Here is a 20,819-nt window from a genome sequence, read left to right as displayed (position 1 = left end):
TTATTATAAAATATATTACAGTGGTAAAATATACAAAGCAATCAGTGTTCAGATATAACTAATTTTTTCGAATAAAAATATTTACTTATTATATTATGTAAGTGAAACAATTGCTTCAGAGGTCCCATGGTGTAATGGTTAGCACTCTGGACTCTGAATCCAGCGATCCGAGTTCAAATCTCGGTGGGACCTAAGTTTGTTTTTGCTATTATAATGGGAAAAAGAATTCAGTAAATTTTTTTTGTAAAATCTTGTAAAATGTTACAATAGTTCTTCATAATATCTTTCTAAATTCTATCACTTAAAATAAAAAAGTGAATATTAGAAGTTTGTAAATGAGATAACGATAAGTGATACAAGAATTGTTATCGACAGAATATAATATAGTCATATATAAGATCTGATGTAGATGTAATACCACAGTTAAAGTTTTAATATGTGTTGATAAAGGTGTATGTGACATGAAAATGATAAGGAGCTCAAGTGACTCCTCCAAATCGTAGGGGACAAAAAACTGTCACGCTTATTCTGCATCTTTGTGTAATATGAATAAAAACCTATATATTCTCTTAATCTTCAATTTAGTATTTCGTTTGAGATTTATTGGATTCGTCAATTTTGTTGATAATGCAGAATATAATTTCTAAATTCATCGTTTTGAGTTGTAGGGGGCGCAAATGAAATTAATGATTTTACTAAGGTCGGTATTTCAGTTCGTATAACATAAAATTTCATATGATGTTAACTCTATGCTATAATTCATTTGTAGAATTAGAATTAGCTAGCAAACAAAATTTTGAAAACCTATTTTATATATGGATATATATTAATTAAAATATGGGAGATTCGCTGAGGAATCAGAACAATAACTGTAAAAAAAATCCAATCGTGTTTTTAGATATAGCAATTGAATCAGAAAAAGGTAATGTATGAATTTTAAAATTATAAAAGGATATTAGTCAATTTCTAATTTTCAGTGTTTGTATTACTGTTCTGTTTTACATTTCATTTCATTAGAATTTTAAAAATAATTTATATGATACTATGATACAGCTGGAAGAATTGTGATAGAGCTTTTTAAAGATGTTGTACCTCGAACAGCTGAAAATTTTCGTGCACTATGTACTGGAGAAAAAGGTATTGGAATTAATGGCAAAAGGTTACATTACAAAGGATCAATATTTCATAAAGGTATAACAAAAAGGATTAATGTTTTCTAAAGGTAATATAAAATAATATATTTAATGAAAGAAGTTTTGTATCGTTCAGTGTTATCACAGTTTATGGTCCAAGGTGGAGATATAATAAATTTTAATGGTACAAGTGGAGAAAGTATATATGGAACGCAATTTGAGGATGAAAACTTTGTGCTCTCTCATTCATCAGGAGGATTATTGAGCATGGTAAATGAGGGTTATCCAAACAGCAACAGTTCTCAGTTCATAATTACTGTTTCAGCCACAACACATCTAGATAATACTAATGTCGTATTTGGTAAAGTTTTAAAAGGAATGGGTGTTGTATTAGAAGTATCCCAAGCTAGAACAATTCAGGATGTACCAGTTCAGGCTAGCATATATGTTTTACGTAGACACTTTTTGTACCTGGTTTAAATTATTAATAATTATATGAATGTTTTTTATTATAGAAAATACATATATTTGACTGCGGAGAGTTGAAACATAATCAAAATTGGGAATTGGAAGAGAATGATGGTACAGAAGATGTATTTACTCCATGGCCAGAAGATTGGGATTATTCTAAAAATATTAAAAGACAAGATGTAAGGATCTTATTATAGGCATATATGTTTAGAAAAGAATTGCTTTTCTAATGAACATTCATGGATATTTATAGTACAAGTATATAATGGATGTTATTCAGAAGATAAAAGATTCGGGAAATTATTATTTTTTACAAAAAAATTATGTAGATGCAGGCAGGAAGTATAAGAAAGCATTACGCTATTACAAGTGGATGATGAAGACAGTAGACGTACCAGATTCTTCCAATGAATCAATAGTGAATACTAAAGTAACTCTATTACTTAATCTTGCAGCTGTTAAATTAAAGCAAAAGAGTCATCGCGAAGCTTTAAAGCTTTGTTCAGAGGTAAGATTTAATTGAATTTAGTATAAGTACTTTAAACTATTGTTTAATAACAATTTTAAATTTAGGTTTTACAAATAAATCAGAATAACAGTAAAGCATTATTTCGTAGAAGTCAAGCATACATGGGACTAAATGAATATGATTTAGGTTTAGCAGATTTACAGCAAGCATTATTAGAATCTCCTAATAATAAAGATATTTTGTTAGAAATTGATAAAGTTAAAAGAGTCATGAATTCCTATTTAGTTATTGAGAGAGCTACTTGCCAAAAAATGTTTAAATGAAAAAAACTATTTTATAAAAAAATGTAAATATAAAATTTTTTATATATTTAAAATCATACATACACACATTTTTATATACAATACTAGTGTTGTCTAAGAAACGTTGTAAAGTAATTGTATGCGTGTTAGCTAAAATTATTTAAATATTTTTTACGTAAGAATAGTACTAAATTTGAACATAATGTTTAAATAAATATTTGTATTTATTTTTAGCTTTCTGATTTAAGCATTTTTATTATCCAATAACAATCTTTTTGTAATGTGTACAAAAGAAAATCATAGTATACTGTAATCACATGTGTTGAGAACATTATTGTGAACATTGTTCTGTTAAAAATATATTATTTTCTATATGCCTTGTTGAACGTTACTAAGTATGAAAGGAACATATGAAGCATACTTATATCACATCAAATACCCCTTTTGTATAGCAAACTTTCTTTATATAAATACGATCACATTTAATTATTTTTTTGATAACTTAAAATAATGTATCAGATGCAAACTTTTATGATATTATAAAAAAAAAATAATGCATGTATAGATTATATACAGAAGTTAATGATATAAAAGTAAATATTGTTATAAACATGTATTCAATGTATATGACTTATTTATTTAACATTTATATTAAGTTCTTAACAATTCTGAGCATTGAATTGTCTTATGTACGTGACACCTAGCGGACGTATGTCACACAAAATAAATATAAGATATAGTTTTAATAGGAGCTCACATATAGTTTCTTTCATTGTAATAATATTCTTATAGTAGCAGCGATTTATTGTATTTAAATGTTTTTAATAATAAAACTCAAGCAATATAGACACATTTAAAAGAATTATTACAGCGCTCTTTGTCATAAACAAAAACTCACGCCTTTTAACAAGTACTTGTTTTCGTTGAAAGATCTTATTTGTTTTAATAACACTGTATACCTATGTAACAAGTTTTAGTTAATATCTACAGTAATTATATGCAGGAGCTTTTGCAATGACTAGATTAAAAATGTTTTCATTATTACCTATATTTTGCGGTAATATTAATTTTTTCTAGGGTTCATAATTTTTAATAAATAGATAAATAAATAAAAAAATAAATACATAAAAATAATAACTATCTAGGTAACATTATCCAAGAAATTTTTTAACAAAACTTAAAAAATTTTCTGCTGTTAATAAGGAATGCACTTATATATCAAAATTCTCTCTTGTGTTTTTATAAATACTTCAATCTGAGAATTGACAAATAACTTTAGACTTCGTGACATTGAATGCATGGTTTTTCCTGTACAGTAATATTTCTATGATGATCTTTTAAAGAAGGAGCAAAGCTTTTTGTGAGACATTTAACATTCTTAATACACACTTTGTACATTGGTGAACTTTTTAAAAGCCAGATATGTGGACGGAAAAATTTCAAAATTGCTTCAATGATCACGATGCACATCATATAATGAATCAACTTAATGACATGATTATTTAAAATTGTTTTTGATACATTCTCTTTTAAATGTATTTCATGATAATCCTTTGAATTGCAATGGATTTGATTTTAAAATGTTAGACACAATGAAATTAAAAGCATTCAATTTTGTTACCTGAATATAATTAAGACTAGTCTCTGAACCTATGTACAGTGAGTATTTTTAGTTAAAAATGTATTAATTCCATTCATGAGTTAGACTATCTATTGGAATTCTCATTTGTTTCTTCCTATTTTTGTTCAAGTCTTTCAACTTTGCACCTTCAATTTTTTTTTGCTTTTTCTATGTCTCCTCAGATTAAAGTTATTCCTTTTCAATTTCTTCTGAATTGTTTTCCGTTTCCAAATTTGCACAATTTTCTGTCGTAATTTCTGTTTCAATAAAATTGTGTAATTCTTTACATAGTGTTTCTTCACAAACTTCACCGTTTATAACAGCATTATCAATTATGTCATATTCATGTTTTACATCATGTTCTACTACGTCCTTGAAATCAGGTTCTATAATCTCTTCACAACTTTTAAACATGTCAGGATGTTCAGTTGAGTTCAATAATTCGGGATTTTCATTAGAGTTTAAGATGTCAGTATTAACTTCATCATCTGTCGTATCAGTAGACTGAGATACTTTTTTTAACACATTATCAATTAAATTAGATGCAAAACTTTTATTCTCATTCCCTTCATGAATCGTTTGATGAATCGGCAAAGTTTGTGGTCTATGTGGTCGTGCATAAGGAAACATATTTTCTTCGCCCGCTGGGGTATGGACTGCCGATATTTCCGTTTGCGTTGCAACACCGTTATCAATAAGATTGGCTTTTGTTTGCATATTCGACATGCATCGTTTTATTTCTGACATAGAATCTTGTAATTGTTGAACCTAATCATATATCAGATTTTTAAATAACAGAAATGTTACTAATATTCTAAAACGGATTACAAAGATATAATTGATGTTACCTGAGTATGCAACAAATTACATGTTTGTGCTAGATTAGTTACAACGTCTACATTTTGTCCAATATTTTCGTTATCAGTGTTCGTAGAATCTCGATTAGCACTAGGTTGGAGACTAACAACTTTCTTCCACAATGCATTAATTGCTTGCATTTGTAATAACTGTAATTTATGTTCACTTTCTAATGCAGTTCGAGTAGCTTCCATATCAGTAGAGAGTTTCCTTAAAAAAAAAAAAAAGATTCATAAATTATACAATATTTTGAAAACGATATTACATTTATTTAACGAGAAAATGAAAACCATACTGGATATATTTATTCGTCCTTATCATTTCGATAGTCTTCAATATAGTGGTTGCTTTTTTATTAAGATTCCTAGTATGATATCCTCTCCACATCCTTTGAATACATATTGCTGCTTTCTCAGCTTCATCTTGGTCTATTTTAAAAGTAAAAAATTATTAGGCTTCTTAATTTATTAGGAAGACCTATTTTTATATTTATAAAGAAAAGGAGGATCACCTTTATTATCTTCCTGTCTTCTTTGAATAGCTCTATGTCGAATGCTATCTAATTTCGCTTGACATACTTCACTATCTTCATCACTACTTTGAGTAGCATTATCTGCATCGCCATCTCCATTGTTTTTAATGACACTAGTTTTAATTTTATCATTTGCACTCTTTGGCCTTTGTATATTTCTGCCTAAGTTTGGTGAATTTTTTGTATTTCGTTTTGCAGGCAATGTTTTGCTTTGAACGTAATTATTGATTTTCACACTATGGGGACATTTAGTATTAGTATTTGTAATAATAGGCTTAGCAATATTTGGTTTTCCAACAGCACAATTTGTTGCTGAACTACTTTTTACAAGTGCATTCGCTTTTATAGAAGTAAGATTTGTTTTAGCCATTGGATTTACTGTATTTATTATGGGAATAGCCTTGCCATCTCCATCAGAAATAAGCTTGCTTGGCATTGTAATTTGACAAGGTGATGTTAATTTGCTTGGTGGAGTTTTTGCTAATACTCGAGAAAGACCAGATGGTGGACGAAAATCTGGACTCATTAAAGACTCAGGAACTGGCACTAATTTTGTTGCAGCTTGCAGAGGGCTAGATGTTTCTGAAAAGCAAATTTTTAGTAATATGATTTTATTTAAGAAATGAAAACTCAGTAATATTCATTACTTACCTTCTGTATCTTGCAAAACAACTGTATTTGGAGTCTTGTTAGCTAAAGTACCACACAGCATATTTGGATCTAAACTCTGAGTCATCAATGATTCCTGATCTTCACTTAATAAAGTATGGCATGAAGAAACTATAGCATCAGTGTGACAACTAGATACCATTCTATCAGGTGACCTCATTCTCAATGAATTTCTTGATGAACCTAATTAAATACCATTCATTTGTATTTGCAGTTAATTTCATGTATTGTTACATATTTTATTGTATTTGAGTTCTTTATGACTAACTTCAATAGCAGAAGCATGCAAATAATATCTGACTAAGGACAAACAATATAAAAAGTGTGAACTATGTGAAATATATTTCCAAATCGTCAAATACTAATTTGCTAAACAAATTTTCTAATTAGCATCGTTATCACAACATTGCTCTTTTTTCATTCTCCAAAGTCATTTGCGCTATAAGCTTAAAAACGTAATCACTTAATAACGTACTATATACTAGGCACAGAAGACATAAACATGTGCATTAATCCAAGACAAAATTTGTCCATAATGTACATTTGTACATAATGTATTACATTATTATTTAACTTTTATTTTTGATTAGCTTTCTAAAGTACAGATGATATTTATCTCAGATTTTTACACATGTTTACAATGCAGTTATAGCCGTGTATGATTAATTTCGATTTTGACTTTGGATACCTTTACAAGGCGAATGGCACACACAGTACTTTGCTTCATAAAATTTTGGTGACTGTAAGCATTTATCTTCATAGTATGTCAACATTGGCGCAACTAGAGAAAATACATTATAACTAGAACATATAGGTGCATGACGACTGGAAAGTGTACATCACTACTAGTCCACGTTTTATCAATGTAACAAGAAAAACTGTACAAAAGTTTATATTATACTTGCAATAATAATGAACGAAATGGAAGATTAATTAACTCACTGGCACGTCTAGGAGAACCTGTCCTGTTATGACTAAGTCTACGCCTAGTAGCCGGAGAAGGACTCATTCCGACGCTACTTAAGCTGTGCACACTTCCAGTATCACTTTGTTGATTTAATTGCTGTTGATGATGTTGTGCTTTACTCAAAATTAGCCTTAGCTTCCTGTCAGTTTCATTTTCTAGGGATTCACCAGAAAGTGGGCAAACAGATGCTAAATACTGTGCAAGTAATGCATGTTCGCCAACACGGAATTGTCTACCGCGTCCCTGAGAATATAGCCACTCTGCTTTTAAACTGAGTGGCCATCATTTCAAGTAAATTTTAATTCTTCAAAAACTGAATAAAATTATACATGTCTCTATATAAAATTATACATGAAATGACCAATATGTCTAGAAAGACACCCACCTTTCAATAGGATCAACATGATAGCCATCAATTGATTTCAAGCTCATACACCAATTGATAACAAAAGGTCGATAGTCAAAACCACTATAAGCTATTTGTTAAGAAGCTATAGCTGTAGGTCTACAGTTAGTATGAATGATTTTGTTTTATATGTACCTAGCATTCTACAAGCATAATATTTTATTGATAAAGAACAATTCTATGTGACGACATTCAGAATAATAAGAAAATATTTTGTAAAGAAATTTTGCTATAGATCACTAATTGACTTCTAAGATCTAATTGAAAATATTAACTTGAATTATACAATTATAAAAAGGATACATACTGTTACCTGTCATACTGACACATGGATTATTAGCAATTGAAAAATTGACTACATTTTTCAAATTAGCTAAATGTGACATTTCATTCAAATCTGTAATGTTATTGTTTGACAATGTAAATGTTTCTAGAGAAGTAGGTAAATAGCGTTCACATTGCCTTAATGTTATTATGCGATTGTTATGTAAAAACAGTTCCTAAAATACCGTTAGTTTTAATAATATTAGAGTTAAAGATTACATAGTTTCTTATCAATATTACCTTTAAATTTCGTAGATAAGATATGTCTGAAATGTGACTGATGCTATTTTCAGATAAATCTAAATGCTCCAGCTTAGTATTTGTGTGCAAGTGTTCAATAGACTGCAGATTAATAGAATATTATAAAGATTCACCAATTCAGCTATTAGAAGATATATGTACCACACTTATATTTATCATACCTTTATATTATTGCCAGCTAAGCAAAGTGTTTGTAAATTTATCATATCCTTTATACCTTCTATGGTCAAGATACCATTATTTGCTAAATTAAGAGTTACAAGATTATGTAACTTTGATACCCCATACATACGAAGCAATTGATTCCTTACTATTGATAGCTGAAATAAATTAATTATAAATTTTTTAAATAATCGTTTGTTTACTACCTTAGGAAGTATGATTGAAATGTATAGAGTAGAATGAAAGAATAAAAGTATAAGGACATATATATAATATAAATACATAAATTTAATTTTACATAACATATTATCATAAACATATTACCTTAGTAATTCTGTGATAAGAATCAAGATTATCGAGACGCTGGAGCTCATTATCGTCAATGATCAATGTGCTGATATCTGCATCCGACGGACAGCGAGGAAGTTTCTTCAAACCTTGACCGCTTAGATCGAGTGTATCGCATATTAAGGATTCTAAATAAATTTAATTGTTGTTAATTTAATTAAATAAATATTTAAATTTTAAATAACATAAAATGTCAAAACTGGCAAATGCAAGACCACAATGAAATTGTACTGTTTTTACGCATATACTAATTAAATTTATAAAACTTGTAAAAAATTGATACGTGTTAAGAATATTTAGGATATTTGTAAGAAAATAGTTTGTATAAAAATTGTATAATACAAGTATTAAATTTTCACTAACCCGTCGAAGCCATGATGAACACAAAAACTGGTAGACGCTATGAAGATGGCGTGGTAATTACTATAGTATTTAATAAGAACAGATATTTATAAAGTATAGCAGTATTGTATGTAATATAATATTAATTTTAGTTTGTATATATAATTTTATACAGATAACAGAGGAAATAATACCACACTAATATTTTTTCTAATCGTATTTATTTCCATTAATAATATTTTCGTATAACACAAATTTAATATTAATCTTGTAGAATCAATTCTTACTTGATTAAAAAAAGACATTCTAGTTAACATATAATGATATTACGTTTATAAAGTATAGATTTTTCAATCACGATAAACGGTGCCTATACGAACTATTTTGAAATTGCGCATACGAAAATCCAATATGGCGATCTAAGAGTTCAAGATACTTTTGAAGTCACGTCATTAGTTCTGTTAAATTCATTTTAACATTCAACAGTGTAACATCAACCTGCTTAAAATTTGGATTATATTCTAGAAGATAATTATTAACAATCGGTAAGGTATTATTTAATACAATCTAATTTAATACAATAATTAATAAAATCTTTTTATGACATAATAACAAAGTCACGTGTTAACATTGTTATGAAATTACAAAAGATTGTACGAAGTAAATTAATAATGAAACGTCACATAATTAATGTGTGTAATAGATACAAATCTAATAATACAAATCATAACGTTATTGTTAATGAAGGCAAGCAATTTCGAAAAAGAATTATTAATATCAAGAAATGTGGGCCGCTTCTAACCTCTCCAGAGAATATTTCTACGTGTAATCAAAACCATGAAAATGATGTGAATACAGATTATATAGCTAAAGATTCAGTTGTTTTACCAAATAAATCTCAAGTATCTGTGGAGTACGAAGATTTATCCGATATACCTAAAAATTTTGAACAGAGTTTGTATCCATTAATATACAGTGCAAAAAGTAATTATAAAAATTCTTTAATAGAACATAAAGATATACAAACATTAGAAAATGAAAATAATCAGAAACAAACTTATAATGAAAGAACTAATGACAGTGATGTAAGAATTAACGAAATCAATATGCAGATGCTTTCAAAATCATTATATGAACAAATATTTAAAAATTTTTCTAAACAAAAAAAAATACCAGAGGAAGAAATAGAAGCTATAAAAAACAATTTGCGTTCGTATGGGATAAACACTGAAGATGCAAGTAGACTTCCTGATGTTAATATTAAAATACCTCCTTTAGAAGGAGATAATATTGAAGAACATTTTTATAATATTGCAAATACACAGATTAAACCTTATATAAAACTTATAAAAAATATTATGAAAGATATTCCTCCAATGCCAAATAAATGGTTATTAAATGAAGGTTGGACAAGATATAGCGTTGATGGAATACAAAAAGTAGATCATCCACTAGAAGATGCTATTATTTTTGATGTGGAAGTTTGTATGAAAGAAGGCCCTCTACCAACACTTGCAACTGCAGTAACTAATGAAGCATGGTATGGCTGGGTATCAAAATCTTTAATAGATGGTTCAAGCAGAAATTTTGAAGGTAAACAGTTTACTATAGACGAACTAATACCAATGGAAAGTACATCTATCGAAAATGGTAAAAAATTAACTTCTTTCCATAAAAAGCCAAAACTTATAGTTGGTCATAATGTATCATATGACAGAAGTAAAATTAAAGAACAATACTGGTTAAAACATACAGGATTAAGATTTATTGATACAATGTCTCTTCATATATGTGTTGCTGGAATTAATAGTTATCAAAGGGCGATTTTAAATTCTAAGAAGGATACAGATGAGAAGCTGAATTTACAAATACATACCTCACTGAATAGTTTAACAGAAATTCATAAATTATACTGTGGTTCTGAATTAAATAAAGAATCTAGAGATACATTTGTAAATGGAACTTTGATAAATATCAAAGAAGACTTCAATTCTTTGATGAGTTATTGTGCAAATGACGTAGTTGCAACTCATAATGTTTTACGCCAATTATTTCCTACCTTTGAGGAAAGATTTCCTCATCCTGTTACTTTGGCAGGGATGTTAGAGATTGGTACAGCTTATCTGCCAATAAATTCTAATTGGCAAAAATATTTAAACGAATCAGAAACTACATTTGAAGATTTAAATTATGAAACTAAAGTTATTCTTGCTAAAAGAGCTAATGCTGTTTGTGAACTTATGCATAATGAAAAATATAAAGAAGACTTATGGATGTGGAATGAAGATTGGAGTAAGCAAACACTTGAAGTAAAAGCACAGTATTCAAAAACAAAGATTAAGGAAGTATGTAAAGCACGAAAGACAAAAGAGAAGAAAAAGACAGAAACTCAGAGCTATTTAACAGATGACGAAGATGAAGAAGAAGATCCTTTAGAGAAAGAATTTGGTTATGTGATGGAAACAAGAAAGTTTTTACCTTCAAGGTTACCACATATGCCAGGATATCCTGCTTGGTATAGGAAACTTTGTCCTAAAGTAAAAGATGAAAACTGGTCTCCAGGCCCTCAAAACATAAGCACTTCTAAACGTATTGTTCCAATGCTCTTAAATTTAACATGGGAATGTTATCCTTTGCATTATATAAACAATAAAGGTTGGGGTATATTAGTACCTCATACTAATAATTTAGATATCAAAACTAAAGTACCGTTAAGACAACTCTTGGCACACTGTTCCTTTTCTAAAATGGAGGATTTAGTTGATGAAACAATTTATACGATGTCAATCATTGACAAAGAGGTGCAAAATGATCTGAATAAAACTGAATTTTGGCGTACAAAAAAGGAGAAACCTATATCTGAGTTAAATAACCTTTATAAAGGCAGTGCATTTTGGTGCAATGTGGATATAGATAACTGCTGTTATTTTCTTAAATTGCCTCACAAAGATGGAAAAGATAATAATGTTGGAAATCCTTTGGGTAAAGATTTTCTAAATAAATTTTCAGAGAATGTATTGGCTAGTTCAGATGCCAGTGCTGTAGAAATTTTGAAAATTACGAGGATGGTTTCATATTGGAGAAATAATAGGGATAGAATTATGTCACAGTTTGCAGTATGGTTTGAAAATTCACATTCACCATGTAATGTTAAAAGTTCCAAAAAGTTCATGCGTTATGGGGCAATTTTACCCATAGTAGCTGTGTGCGGGACATTAACTAGGCGAGCAGTAGAACCTACCTGGATGACTGCATCTAACGCTCATCCAGAACGTATCGGTTCCGAATTACGAGCAATGATTCAAGCGCCCCCAGGATATTATATTGTTGGCGCCGATGTTGACAGTCAGGAACTGTGGATTTCATCAATAATAGGAGATGCTTATTATAAAAAAATTCATGGAGCTACGCCGTTTGGTTGGATGACGCTAATTGGTACCAAATCTAACGAAACTGACATGCATAGCGTTACTGCTAAAGCAGTTGGAATTTCCAGGAACCATGCTAAAATCATTAATTATGCTAGAATTTATGGTGCTGGTCAAAAGTTTGCCGAAACACTCTTGAAACAATTCAATCCTTGTATGACGGATAACGAAGCTGCTTCAAAGTCACGAAAAATGTTTACCATGACCAAAGGCAAAAAGATTTATAGATTAAAGCCTGAATATATTGGCGAATTTGAAGACAAAGATTATTCGTTGTACGAGGCATACAGAATATCAAAATTATACGGTAAATCATTGTTGGAGATATTTAAGAAAAGTAAATGGGCCGGTGGTTCAGAATCCGCGATGTTTAATAGTTTGGAAGAAATTGCTGAGAATCCTCATCCTGTTACACCTTTCTTGAACTCTAGGCTAACTGCAGCTTTAGAAAGTTCAACAAACAACGAAAAATATTTACCCACTAAAGTAAATTGGGTAGTTCAGAGTGGAGCAGTGGATTTCTTACATTTAATGTTAGTCTCGATGAAATGGCTCATGAAAGACAATATAAGATTCTGTTTATCATTTCATGATGAAGTACGGTACTTGGTACCCTCACGGTATAAGTACAATGCAGCACTTGCTATGCACATTACGAATCTCTTAACTCGATCTTTTTGCGCTTCAAGACTTGGAATGAACGATCTGCCGATGTCAGTAGCATTTTTTTCTTCCGTAGAAGTAGATACTGTTCTGCGTAAAGAACCTGAGAATGATTGTATTACGCCGTCGAATCCTTATGGCTTAAAAAATGGTTACGAGGTTCCTCCGGGAGAGAGCTTGGACGTATGGTCTGCTATAGACAAATCTAAAGGTTCTTTAGGATCATGGCACGATGTAAAACAGCGAATAACTGCACCGAATAAAAAATATAAATCAAGAGAAATTAAACCAAAGACTAATGAAGCATAAAGTTATTAATCGAATGATAATTATAATGATAAGCATAATTATAAATGATAAAGCCCAAAATTAAAACTTAAAATTAAACCAAAGACTAATGAAGCATAAAGTTAATAATCGAATGATAATGATAATGATAAGCATAATTATAAATGATAAAGCCCAGAATCAAAACGATTATATTTTTCATTTTAAAATGAACAAATGAATATTGATATAAAATTCTTATTGTGTTTGAATTTACAGGTTAAAATGTCGAAAGCAACTAAACGTAAACACGTTACTAATGAAATTCTGGATTTCACCATTCCTACCGAGACGCAGTCGATTGTCCAAATAATACAGTCGCGCGGTAATAATCTTCACGAAGTTGCTGATCCAGCTGGTTCTAAATATCTTGTATCGATGCCGGTGAAGTTTAGAAAGAACATCTGGATAAAACGGGGAGATTTTGTCTTGGTAGAACCAATATCAGAAGGGAATAAAGTGAAGGCTGAGATCGTGAAGATATTAACACGAGTAAGGTTAACTGTAAATGCATTTGTATATTACTTTTTGTACGTAACTTTTTGAGAAACAAAATTTATTTACTAGGAACATAAAAAATGGTATCGACAAATGAACTGCTGGCCCAAAGAATTCGATGAAATCCCCGATTTGAATCAAGAAATAACCGATGGAAAGAATGCTGACGAAGAAGACGACCTTTTTGTAAATACAAATAGATTATCGTATAATATTAATAGGATAGATAGTGATACGAGTTCCGATGAATCTGACTCTTGTTAATATTTTTATTATGTAAATAAAAAAATTATTTATATATAAGAAAATGGGTATTTGTTTATTGAACGACATAATACAGATTTTCGAAAAATATTTGACATGTTATTGTGATATTTGTTGCTAAACGAATTTTGTCTCACCATAAGAAAAAAAAAATATGTCTCCGTTTGACGGAGACGAGTGTTATCGCAAAAATTATCGTTGCATTGTCTGATTAATCTTATCGAGTAGCATGATTTTTGCAATTTGATGCGTGTTCTACCTCCTGTCACAAAATTAAGAGTCCTATTTATTTTTAGTGTTCTTTTCTCTAATCAATTTAGGGAAGCTCTCCAAAAAACATGTTTGGTACCGGAATGAATGTTTTATTGCTCTTTGAATCTCAAATAAAGGAAGTTTTAAACGCAAATACATACCATGAAAATGATTATCTTTTTTTACTGCTCTTGTAAATTTTATAAATCGCAAAATGCGTCGTATAAATTGGAGATTCTTTTCCTACTAATGACTCATGATCATACATATTCGAGATAATACGATAAATATATGCATATGGTACAATAAATATGCATTTCTTATGAATTTTTGTACATACAGGAACATGCTTATACATCAACATTTTTCAAGCTTAATCCTCCTTATTCTTTGTTTCGTATGACACGCTACAATGTTAAACTTATCTGTTAAAAAATTGGAGCTATTACACGTTATTCGAATCCGTCATCAATCTCAGTTAAACATTTGCAAGCAATTGTTAGATCATTTTGCTAAACAAAAGGAAAAAGAAATTTTCTCGATTTAATAAAAGTTACATTTACGCTATGTGATTAGACACAAAATACATTAATAAGGTACAGCTACAAGCGCGATTCAATGCACTGAAAATCATAATAGAATAGAATGGAACATTAGAACGACTCTCTTATCGCAAAATCAGGAGAGATGAGATTGTTGGGACGAAAGGTGTCCAACGGTATCGTTAAGAATGTTGCGTTCAGTCACGCTGTACAGTAGTCTGCTGTCGACAGCGGCGATTGGCTGATTTACCGTTCTCCCCTTCATTTCGACCATTTATTTTGATCATTTGTGTTAATGATAGCAAGTTACGCGCTCAAAACACATATCTCTTTCTTGCTCCTAACCGTGCGCATGGTTTCCAATTTCTTTCTCGCATTTCTTTCTTCATCTTTTTTGAAGCTATATATTTTACGAGCATTACCGACAAATTATAGACATAAATATAAACAAAATATAAATATAAGCTGTATTATCAGGAGAAATTATAATATTTTGTGAAATTGTTCTAGCGCTGATAATTAGTAACGATAAATAATAACGTGTTTCTTCGTTGCTCGGTATGTGAATCGTGTATGTTTGTTTGTGAGAAGATTTGTATCTGGATGAAAAAGAATGGAAATATGTGGTGGCTCATTAACAAGAAACGGTCGAGCAAACATACAACTTCGAATCAAATTTTCATTGAAATGATAAGTTGAATGTCTACGATTAAGTTTAGACGGAGTGAATATTTGAAACAAATCTATGATATTTTATTATTCGAAGTGAAACAATTTCGTGGAATAATAATTTCGATAAAATTATTGAACTTTCTTCAATTTGTCTTAAACTGATGACCTACTAACGATCGACCGATCGTGGTTTGTTGACTCGACATCGAATTATCGAGCCTCGTAGCAGAATGTTTTGTTTACCGGTGATCATTTCTACTATCACGCGTAATACATTTTTAAACTAAATTAAACTAAATGAAACGTGTCAAATTCTAAACGTGTTTCTTCAAGAACACGCGGGTTTCGTTCGAAATATTCAGCGATCGAAGTACGACTTCTTTCGCGAAAGATATTCTTCGAGAACAGAAGAAGAAAATTTACTTGCCCACCTTAAAAATCATCATGGAAACGTCGAAGAACGATACAAACGATCTCCACGACTTTTGGAAGGATTTGGACTTGAAGAATTTAACGGAAGACGAATATCTGGCCACGGTACTTGGACCTAAGTATTTGCCTCTGAAGATGGTGATACCATTAACGATAGCGTACGTGACAATTTTTGTGACTGGTATTTTTGGGAACGTCACGACGTGTATCGTAATTATAAGAAATTCTTCGATGCATACGGCCACCAACTACTACTTATTCAGTCTGGCTATATCTGACCTTATTCTACTTGTATTGGGTGAGTGGCGTTTACGTTTGCCTGTATCGATACGTTTTGTTGCTTCGTCCGGGTCACGTCAATTCTCATTCTCCCCGTTCGTAAAAACAATTTATGAAGGAACATGAAGATAATGAAGTTCGATAGACGTTTAATAAAGATAAGCGTGGACGAATACACGCAACCCCCTGTATAGGTATATCGATTTGCTTTTAATCGACACGAAGAGAATCTATAACCGTATTAGATTTATGTCTGATCTCTGAAATAACGTATACTCGATTAAGTTATTAAATGGAAATAGCATTTCTATTGGAATTGCTAATATTTTTATATATCGATGCTTGATAAAAATAGGTCGATGCCAATATACAGAGAAACGTGTGGACAGAAATGATGTTTAATTTAGTTTATATGTACGATAGTTATATAAATATAATATATGATTGTTTGATTTAGCGAATTTATGTTCGAGCGCATTGCCGATATATAAACGATTAAGAGAAAAAAGGAAGGCAAAAAGAAATGTATCGAGAAATTTATCTACGAACGACGCGTTTAAATTCAGACTGTTTTACCATTGTTTCTTAAGTCGATGATAAAGGCTTTAAATTAATCTTCCTCTAATGTGTACACGAGAGATTGTTATCTGCTCGGTTGGTTGTTTGTTGATCGTAACGTCGTTTATATTTGCGTCATAGCGCGAATTTTTCAGGATAAAAGTTGTGGACGTGCGTGCACCTGTGTCAAAGTCGTCGTTGAATTAACAGATTTAAGATGATAGGAATAAGCATAACGTTTTATACGATCATTTATATTTTGCATCGCGTTTACGAAATTAACTTGGATGTTCGTCGCTCGAATCACTAAAATTTAAGATCAAGATAACGAGACAACGATAACGATATCATATACATAATTAGAATGAAATTTGACTATCGAGGTGTAGGTGTTGAGTGTAAAAACGTTGATTTGACGTTATTTATGACGTATTATGAGAAACTTTCCGTAGGAATCCTTTTTTTTTTTTCGAAGTAAGGATACAATGGCAAAAATGAAGAGGTCTCTACGCTGGAAATCGTAGACGTCAATATACCGATTAACTTCTGATAAAAATCTTACCTTTTTAAGTTCCGTGTATTCTGTTAAACTTGATAGTGACGTCAAAATATACAACCATACTTTTGTTGTATCTCCTACGCTGCGAAAAAGAACTGTTTTCTGTATGTATCGTTGGAAAGATAGAAAAATGTCCAATTCTTATCGATAGCTATGCTGCTCGCAATAGCGATGAAAATCAGCGATTAAAAAAATTATGATAAGACGTCCAATGCTTACGTACATTCGGTATGATCGGTATCTGATATTGATTTTGTGAAATACTAAGTGTGACTGCATAGATATTGCTTCTAATTAGCGTGTTCTAGACGACATTCGTTTGAACTCAGAGTAATCATATCTTATTAAACGATTCATTTTCAACGTTTCGGTCCTCTTTGTCCTCCATTGTAAGCGTTTATTAGGAAATAAGTCGTCACTAGATAATTGTATCGCTGCTTTAATACGCAATTCTATGTCTGAAAGGTTGAAGCAAATAGAAATAGTTTCTCAGACGGTGTAATAAATATTGAAGTTGGTTTAACACGAGAGATACAATTTCGCGTCTCATTAACATCGTCGTGAAACATTGCGACGTCTGTGCGTTAATTGCCATCTGGGCTTAAGGCAGTCGTAAATCTACTTTCGAGAAAATGAGTTTATGCATCACAGAGACTCTTGTGTCTTTCAATTGTTACGGTGCTCGTCGTTCTGGTTTAATACGATTGAAATAAAATACCTCGATCGATCGATTATTATTTGCTTGTTCTTCGATCGTTATCGCGCTCTGTTCGATCATTTTCAGGATTACCTAATGAACTGAGCCTCTTTTGGCAACAATATCCATGGGTTCTAGGAGTTGGTCTTTGCAAAATCAGGGCATACGTATCGGAAGTGTAAGCAATCTATTTTCTAGTCAATTACAAACAATTATATTATGTAAATTTCTCTCTAAAATTTATCTTCTGCTTAATAGATCCTCCTACGTATCGGTTCTTACGATAGTAGCCTTTTCCATGGAAAGATATTTGGCGATTTGTCACCCGCTCCGCGTTTATACAATAAGTGGCCTCAAAAGACCAATACGTTTTATTTTAGTCGCGTGGTCGATTGCGTTGGTTTCTGCCATACCGTTTGCAATCTACACGAAAGTCAACTTAGTCGAATATCCACGAGGTTAATTAAAAGATTTCATCGTGTTTCTCCGAACCGCTATATATACATGTATATAAAGGAAGTAACGAAAATGTATAATTATTTAGATTCCGGGAATTACTCGGCTAATTCCGCGGTTTGCGGAATGTTGCTGCCATATATGCCTAATTTCCCTCTCTATGAGTTGAGCAGTATTATATTTTTCTTGATACCGATGCTAGTTATTTTGGTGGTGTATACCAGAATGGGTTTAAAAATCAGAAACAGTACAAATCATACTTTAAACTCTGTGATGCAGGGCGCTATTCATGGAGACTCGAGGCAAATTCAGTCTCGAAAATCCGTGATCAGAATGTTAAGTAAGACGTTTTTTATCTTCAATTTTTTACATAATACTTTTATTTTCGTCAGATTTGTAACCTATGATCGCTGTTTTAGCTGCGGTGGTTATTTTATTTTTCATTTGTTGGGCACCATTTCATGCTCAACGATTGCTTTATATCTACGCGCAAGAATCTGACTATTATCCAGACTTGAACGAGTGTCTGTATATCTTAAGCGGATGTCTCTATTACTTCAGCACAACCGTGAATCCAATTTTATACAATTTGATGAGTATGAAGTATAGGAAAGCGTTTAAAGAAACCATCTGCTGCAAAACGAGAATGACAGGCAGGAGAAGTTGGACTACCAGAGAGTCCCAAATGTGCAATAGTAATTCGAGCGGAAAAGCGCGAAGCGCAAGTTTCAAGTGTTCAGTGAGGTAGCATGTTTAACATAGTTTTATAAAAAGTGGGAATTTCAAAGTGGCAATGCTTTTTCACTTTAACGCCACGTTCAATATCATTGTAATTTTTGTTTAGATATACTATTAGTCAAGCGAAGGAGATGTTTCGATTCACTACAAGTCGAGAAGGCGTGAATAGAGATGGAAATATAAACGATAATGTCGCTCGTAAATCATACATGCTCAAAAAGGAAGATTCCACGTCGAAGCCCCTTCTCAATCGAATGCACTCAGGACAGCAGGAAGAAAGAAATAAAAGTGATTCTGCACGTAACACAGAAGAGAATAAGTCTGGGTCTACAACCAGTAGCGTTTTGTAATTTAAGTTGTACATTGTTAGTCGTTAAAATTATTGTACATAATAGTTTTAAGCTTGTTGTATCGTTATTGCTTATCTTATTTATTTTCCGACTGTATTGTATAGCTGCGTTTTTAAATTCATTTTTACTCAATTGTACTTAAGGATTATGTACTTAATAAAAGTTCTAACGGTCAATTGTGAGAATCGTAATATACGTAAGTCAAATGTAAATAAGCACTGTTTACCGAGTGACATTTATTTTATAGTAGCATGTACAAAAGAGTAAAAATCATGCGAGAAAGGCGAGTACATACTTTTGTCAGTCTAGAAAACTCCGACAAAGAACGGTATCTTGTGACAAGGAATGTCGACGCTATTAATTCTCTTTATCAAAGGTTCGAATCCTTTGAATGAAACTATTTTAAATACGGTTGATATAAGAAACTGTTTAAAATCTTTTAAAGCTTTCTATTAGGTACTTTATTACTTCATTGGGTATCAAATTTTTTTACTAAATACATCTTGCGTCTTGAAAATCTTTTTCTTAACAACGAAGGAAAATTCTCCTTAAAATCTCGCACTAACAATGCAGGACTATTTACTTCATCTTATTTCAGTTTATTTCCTTTTATCTCATTACTTTTTATAATTTAATGCAAATCAGAATTCGCGCGTCAAAAGGAAATGAATAAAATAAATACAATTAAATATGATCTCTGGAGATCGTATTTATACATTTAACAAATATTTTGATGCGCCACAAAATTATTCAACACGGAATTAAAAGTAGAGAAGAAGTTGAATATGGAGGATAATTGAATAAATGAAATATATGGAAGATATATTATGAAATAATGTATTAGTATATCACAGTATATGAATATTTAAAAATAATAAGTTTCTGATAAAAGTTGTCCAAGAATTGTTTCGCCAAGGAACAGGTTGTAATTACTTTCTGAAGTTTCGAATTGATTGACATCAAGTTCGAACTTTTAATGAACATGGACGAAGGAAATGTGATAAGCTTACGTCTGTAACTGTGTAAAGTTTGTCGGTAGTTGAAAATCAAAGTTTCGTAATTGTAAGATATCTGCTCTTTGAGTTTACTTATGATCACAAAGAACTAGCGTTCGTGGTTTATTAAATAAAATTCCGTATTTGCAGGAACAGAAAATAGTTGCTGTAGTAACAAAACTTTTGGACATCTCGTTACGTAATTGAATTAACTTGATCCGAGCTTGTTATTGACTCTGGTAAT

At 31.0% G+C, this 20,819-nt stretch overlaps 5 protein-coding genes and 1 non-coding gene across 9 annotated transcripts; 5 read left to right on the top strand and 1 right to left on the bottom strand.

Moving 5' to 3' along the window:
* Positions 1-120: 120 nt before the first annotated feature.
* Positions 121-192, top strand: Trnaq-cug (transfer RNA glutamine (anticodon CUG)). Its single transcript has one exon. It is a non-coding gene; the product is annotated as a tRNA-Gln (tRNA).
* A 491-nt stretch (positions 193-683) lies between these two features.
* Positions 684-3,237, top strand: Cyp40 (Cyclophilin 40). 2 transcript variants are annotated; one of them, XM_072007993.1, is made up of 7 exons: positions 684-700; positions 770-922; positions 1,054-1,191; positions 1,270-1,568; positions 1,649-1,783; positions 1,858-2,112; positions 2,178-3,237. In XM_072007993.1, the coding sequence occupies exons 2-7, from the start codon at positions 838-840 to the stop codon at positions 2,394-2,396; spliced, it is 1,131 nt and encodes a 376-aa protein (XP_071864094.1). In that variant the 5' UTR covers positions 684-700; positions 770-837; the 3' UTR covers positions 2,397-3,237. The 2 variants fall into 2 exon arrangements, with proteins under 2 accessions (XP_071864094.1, XP_071864093.1); XM_072007992.1 differs by lacking the exon at positions 684-700 and having other exon boundaries at positions 712-922.
* Positions 2,992-9,005, bottom strand: Cep97 (centrosomal protein 97kDa). 2 transcript variants are annotated; one of them, XM_072007975.1, is made up of 13 exons: positions 8,887-9,005; positions 8,500-8,651; positions 8,175-8,333; positions 7,993-8,094; positions 7,732-7,928; positions 7,408-7,491; positions 6,998-7,293; positions 6,744-6,836; positions 6,038-6,238; positions 5,366-5,968; positions 5,150-5,282; positions 4,845-5,064; positions 2,992-4,764 (listed from the first exon to the last, which is right to left on the bottom strand). In XM_072007975.1, the coding sequence occupies exons 1-13, from the start codon at positions 8,897-8,899 to the stop codon at positions 4,186-4,188; spliced, it is 2,832 nt and encodes a 943-aa protein (XP_071864076.1). In that variant the 5' UTR covers positions 8,900-9,005; the 3' UTR covers positions 2,992-4,185. The 2 variants fall into 2 exon arrangements, with proteins under 2 accessions (XP_071864076.1, XP_071864077.1); XM_072007976.1 differs by lacking the exon at positions 6,744-6,836.
* A 288-nt stretch (positions 9,006-9,293) lies between these two features.
* Positions 9,294-14,089, top strand: LOC139989521 (probable RNA-binding protein EIF1AD). 2 transcript variants are annotated; one of them, XM_072007997.1, is made up of 3 exons: positions 9,294-9,410; positions 13,503-13,775; positions 13,851-14,089. In XM_072007997.1, the coding sequence occupies exons 2-3, from the start codon at positions 13,509-13,511 to the stop codon at positions 14,043-14,045; spliced, it is 462 nt and encodes a 153-aa protein (XP_071864098.1). In that variant the 5' UTR covers positions 9,294-9,410; positions 13,503-13,508; the 3' UTR covers positions 14,046-14,089. The 2 variants fall into 2 exon arrangements, with proteins under 2 accessions (XP_071864098.1, XP_071864097.1); XM_072007996.1 differs by lacking the exon at positions 9,294-9,410 and having other exon boundaries at positions 13,345-13,775.
* Positions 9,462-13,315, top strand: Tam (DNA polymerase gamma, catalytic subunit tam). The gene has a single exon (XM_072007971.1). The coding sequence runs from the start codon at positions 9,501-9,503 to the stop codon at positions 13,263-13,265; it is 3,765 nt and encodes a 1,254-aa protein (XP_071864072.1). The 5' UTR covers positions 9,462-9,500; the 3' UTR covers positions 13,266-13,315.
* A 946-nt stretch (positions 14,090-15,035) lies between the features above and the next one.
* Positions 15,036-20,737, top strand: LOC139989515 (neuropeptides capa receptor). The gene is made up of 6 exons (XM_072007982.1): positions 15,036-16,241; positions 18,124-18,214; positions 18,295-18,494; positions 18,581-18,832; positions 18,912-19,236; positions 19,337-20,737. Exons 1-6 carry the CDS (start codon positions 15,956-15,958, stop codon positions 19,578-19,580), a joined length of 1,398 nt encoding a protein of 465 aa, XP_071864083.1. The 5' UTR covers positions 15,036-15,955; the 3' UTR covers positions 19,581-20,737.
* Positions 20,738-20,819: the final 82 nt, after the last annotated feature.

This window comes from Bombus fervidus, chromosome 7 (assembly GCF_041682495.2).
Source record: "Bombus fervidus isolate BK054 chromosome 7, iyBomFerv1, whole genome shotgun sequence".
Classification (NCBI taxonomy): domain Eukaryota; kingdom Metazoa; phylum Arthropoda; class Insecta; order Hymenoptera; family Apidae; genus Bombus; species Bombus fervidus.
Note: the sequence above shows the minus strand (reverse complement) of the source record. Positions and strands in the feature narration are given on the sequence as shown.

Excerpts from the sequence above, each read along its gene's own strand:
- Tam (XM_072007971.1), top strand. The coding sequence starts at position 9,501 with ATGAAATTACAAAAGATTGTACGAAGTAAATTAATAATGAAACGTCAC.
- Cep97 (XM_072007975.1), bottom strand. Across the intron at positions 7,492-7,731 it reads AGTATGACAGGTAACAGTAT|TGGTTTTGACTATCGACCTT; the intron begins GTATCCTTTTTA and ends AATAGCTTATAG. Across the intron at positions 5,283-5,365 it reads AAGACAGGAAGATAATAAAG|ACCAAGATGAAGCTGAGAAA; the intron begins GTGATCCTCCTT and ends CTTTTAAAATAG.
- Cyp40 (XM_072007993.1), top strand. The coding sequence starts at position 838 with ATGGGAGATTCGCTGAGGAATCAGAACAATAACTGTAAAAAAAATCCA. Across the intron at positions 1,569-1,648 it reads TTCAGGATGTACCAGTTCAG|AAAATACATATATTTGACTG; the intron begins GCTAGCATATAT and ends TTTTTATTATAG. Across the intron at positions 1,784-1,857 it reads AAAATATTAAAAGACAAGAT|TACAAGTATATAATGGATGT; the intron begins GTAAGGATCTTA and ends GGATATTTATAG.
- LOC139989521 (XM_072007996.1), top strand. The coding sequence starts at position 13,461 with ATGAATATTGATATAAAATTCTTATTGTGTTTGAATTTACAGGTTAAA. Across the intron at positions 13,776-13,850 it reads TCGTGAAGATATTAACACGA|GAACATAAAAAATGGTATCG; the intron begins GTAAGGTTAACT and ends TTTATTTACTAG.
- LOC139989515 (XM_072007982.1), top strand. The coding sequence starts at position 15,956 with ATGGAAACGTCGAAGAACGATACAAACGATCTCCACGACTTTTGGAAG. Across the intron at positions 16,242-18,123 it reads CCTTATTCTACTTGTATTGG|GATTACCTAATGAACTGAGC; the intron begins GTGAGTGGCGTT and ends GATCATTTTCAG. Across the intron at positions 18,833-18,911 it reads ATCCGTGATCAGAATGTTAA|CTGCGGTGGTTATTTTATTT; the intron begins GTAAGACGTTTT and ends TCGCTGTTTTAG.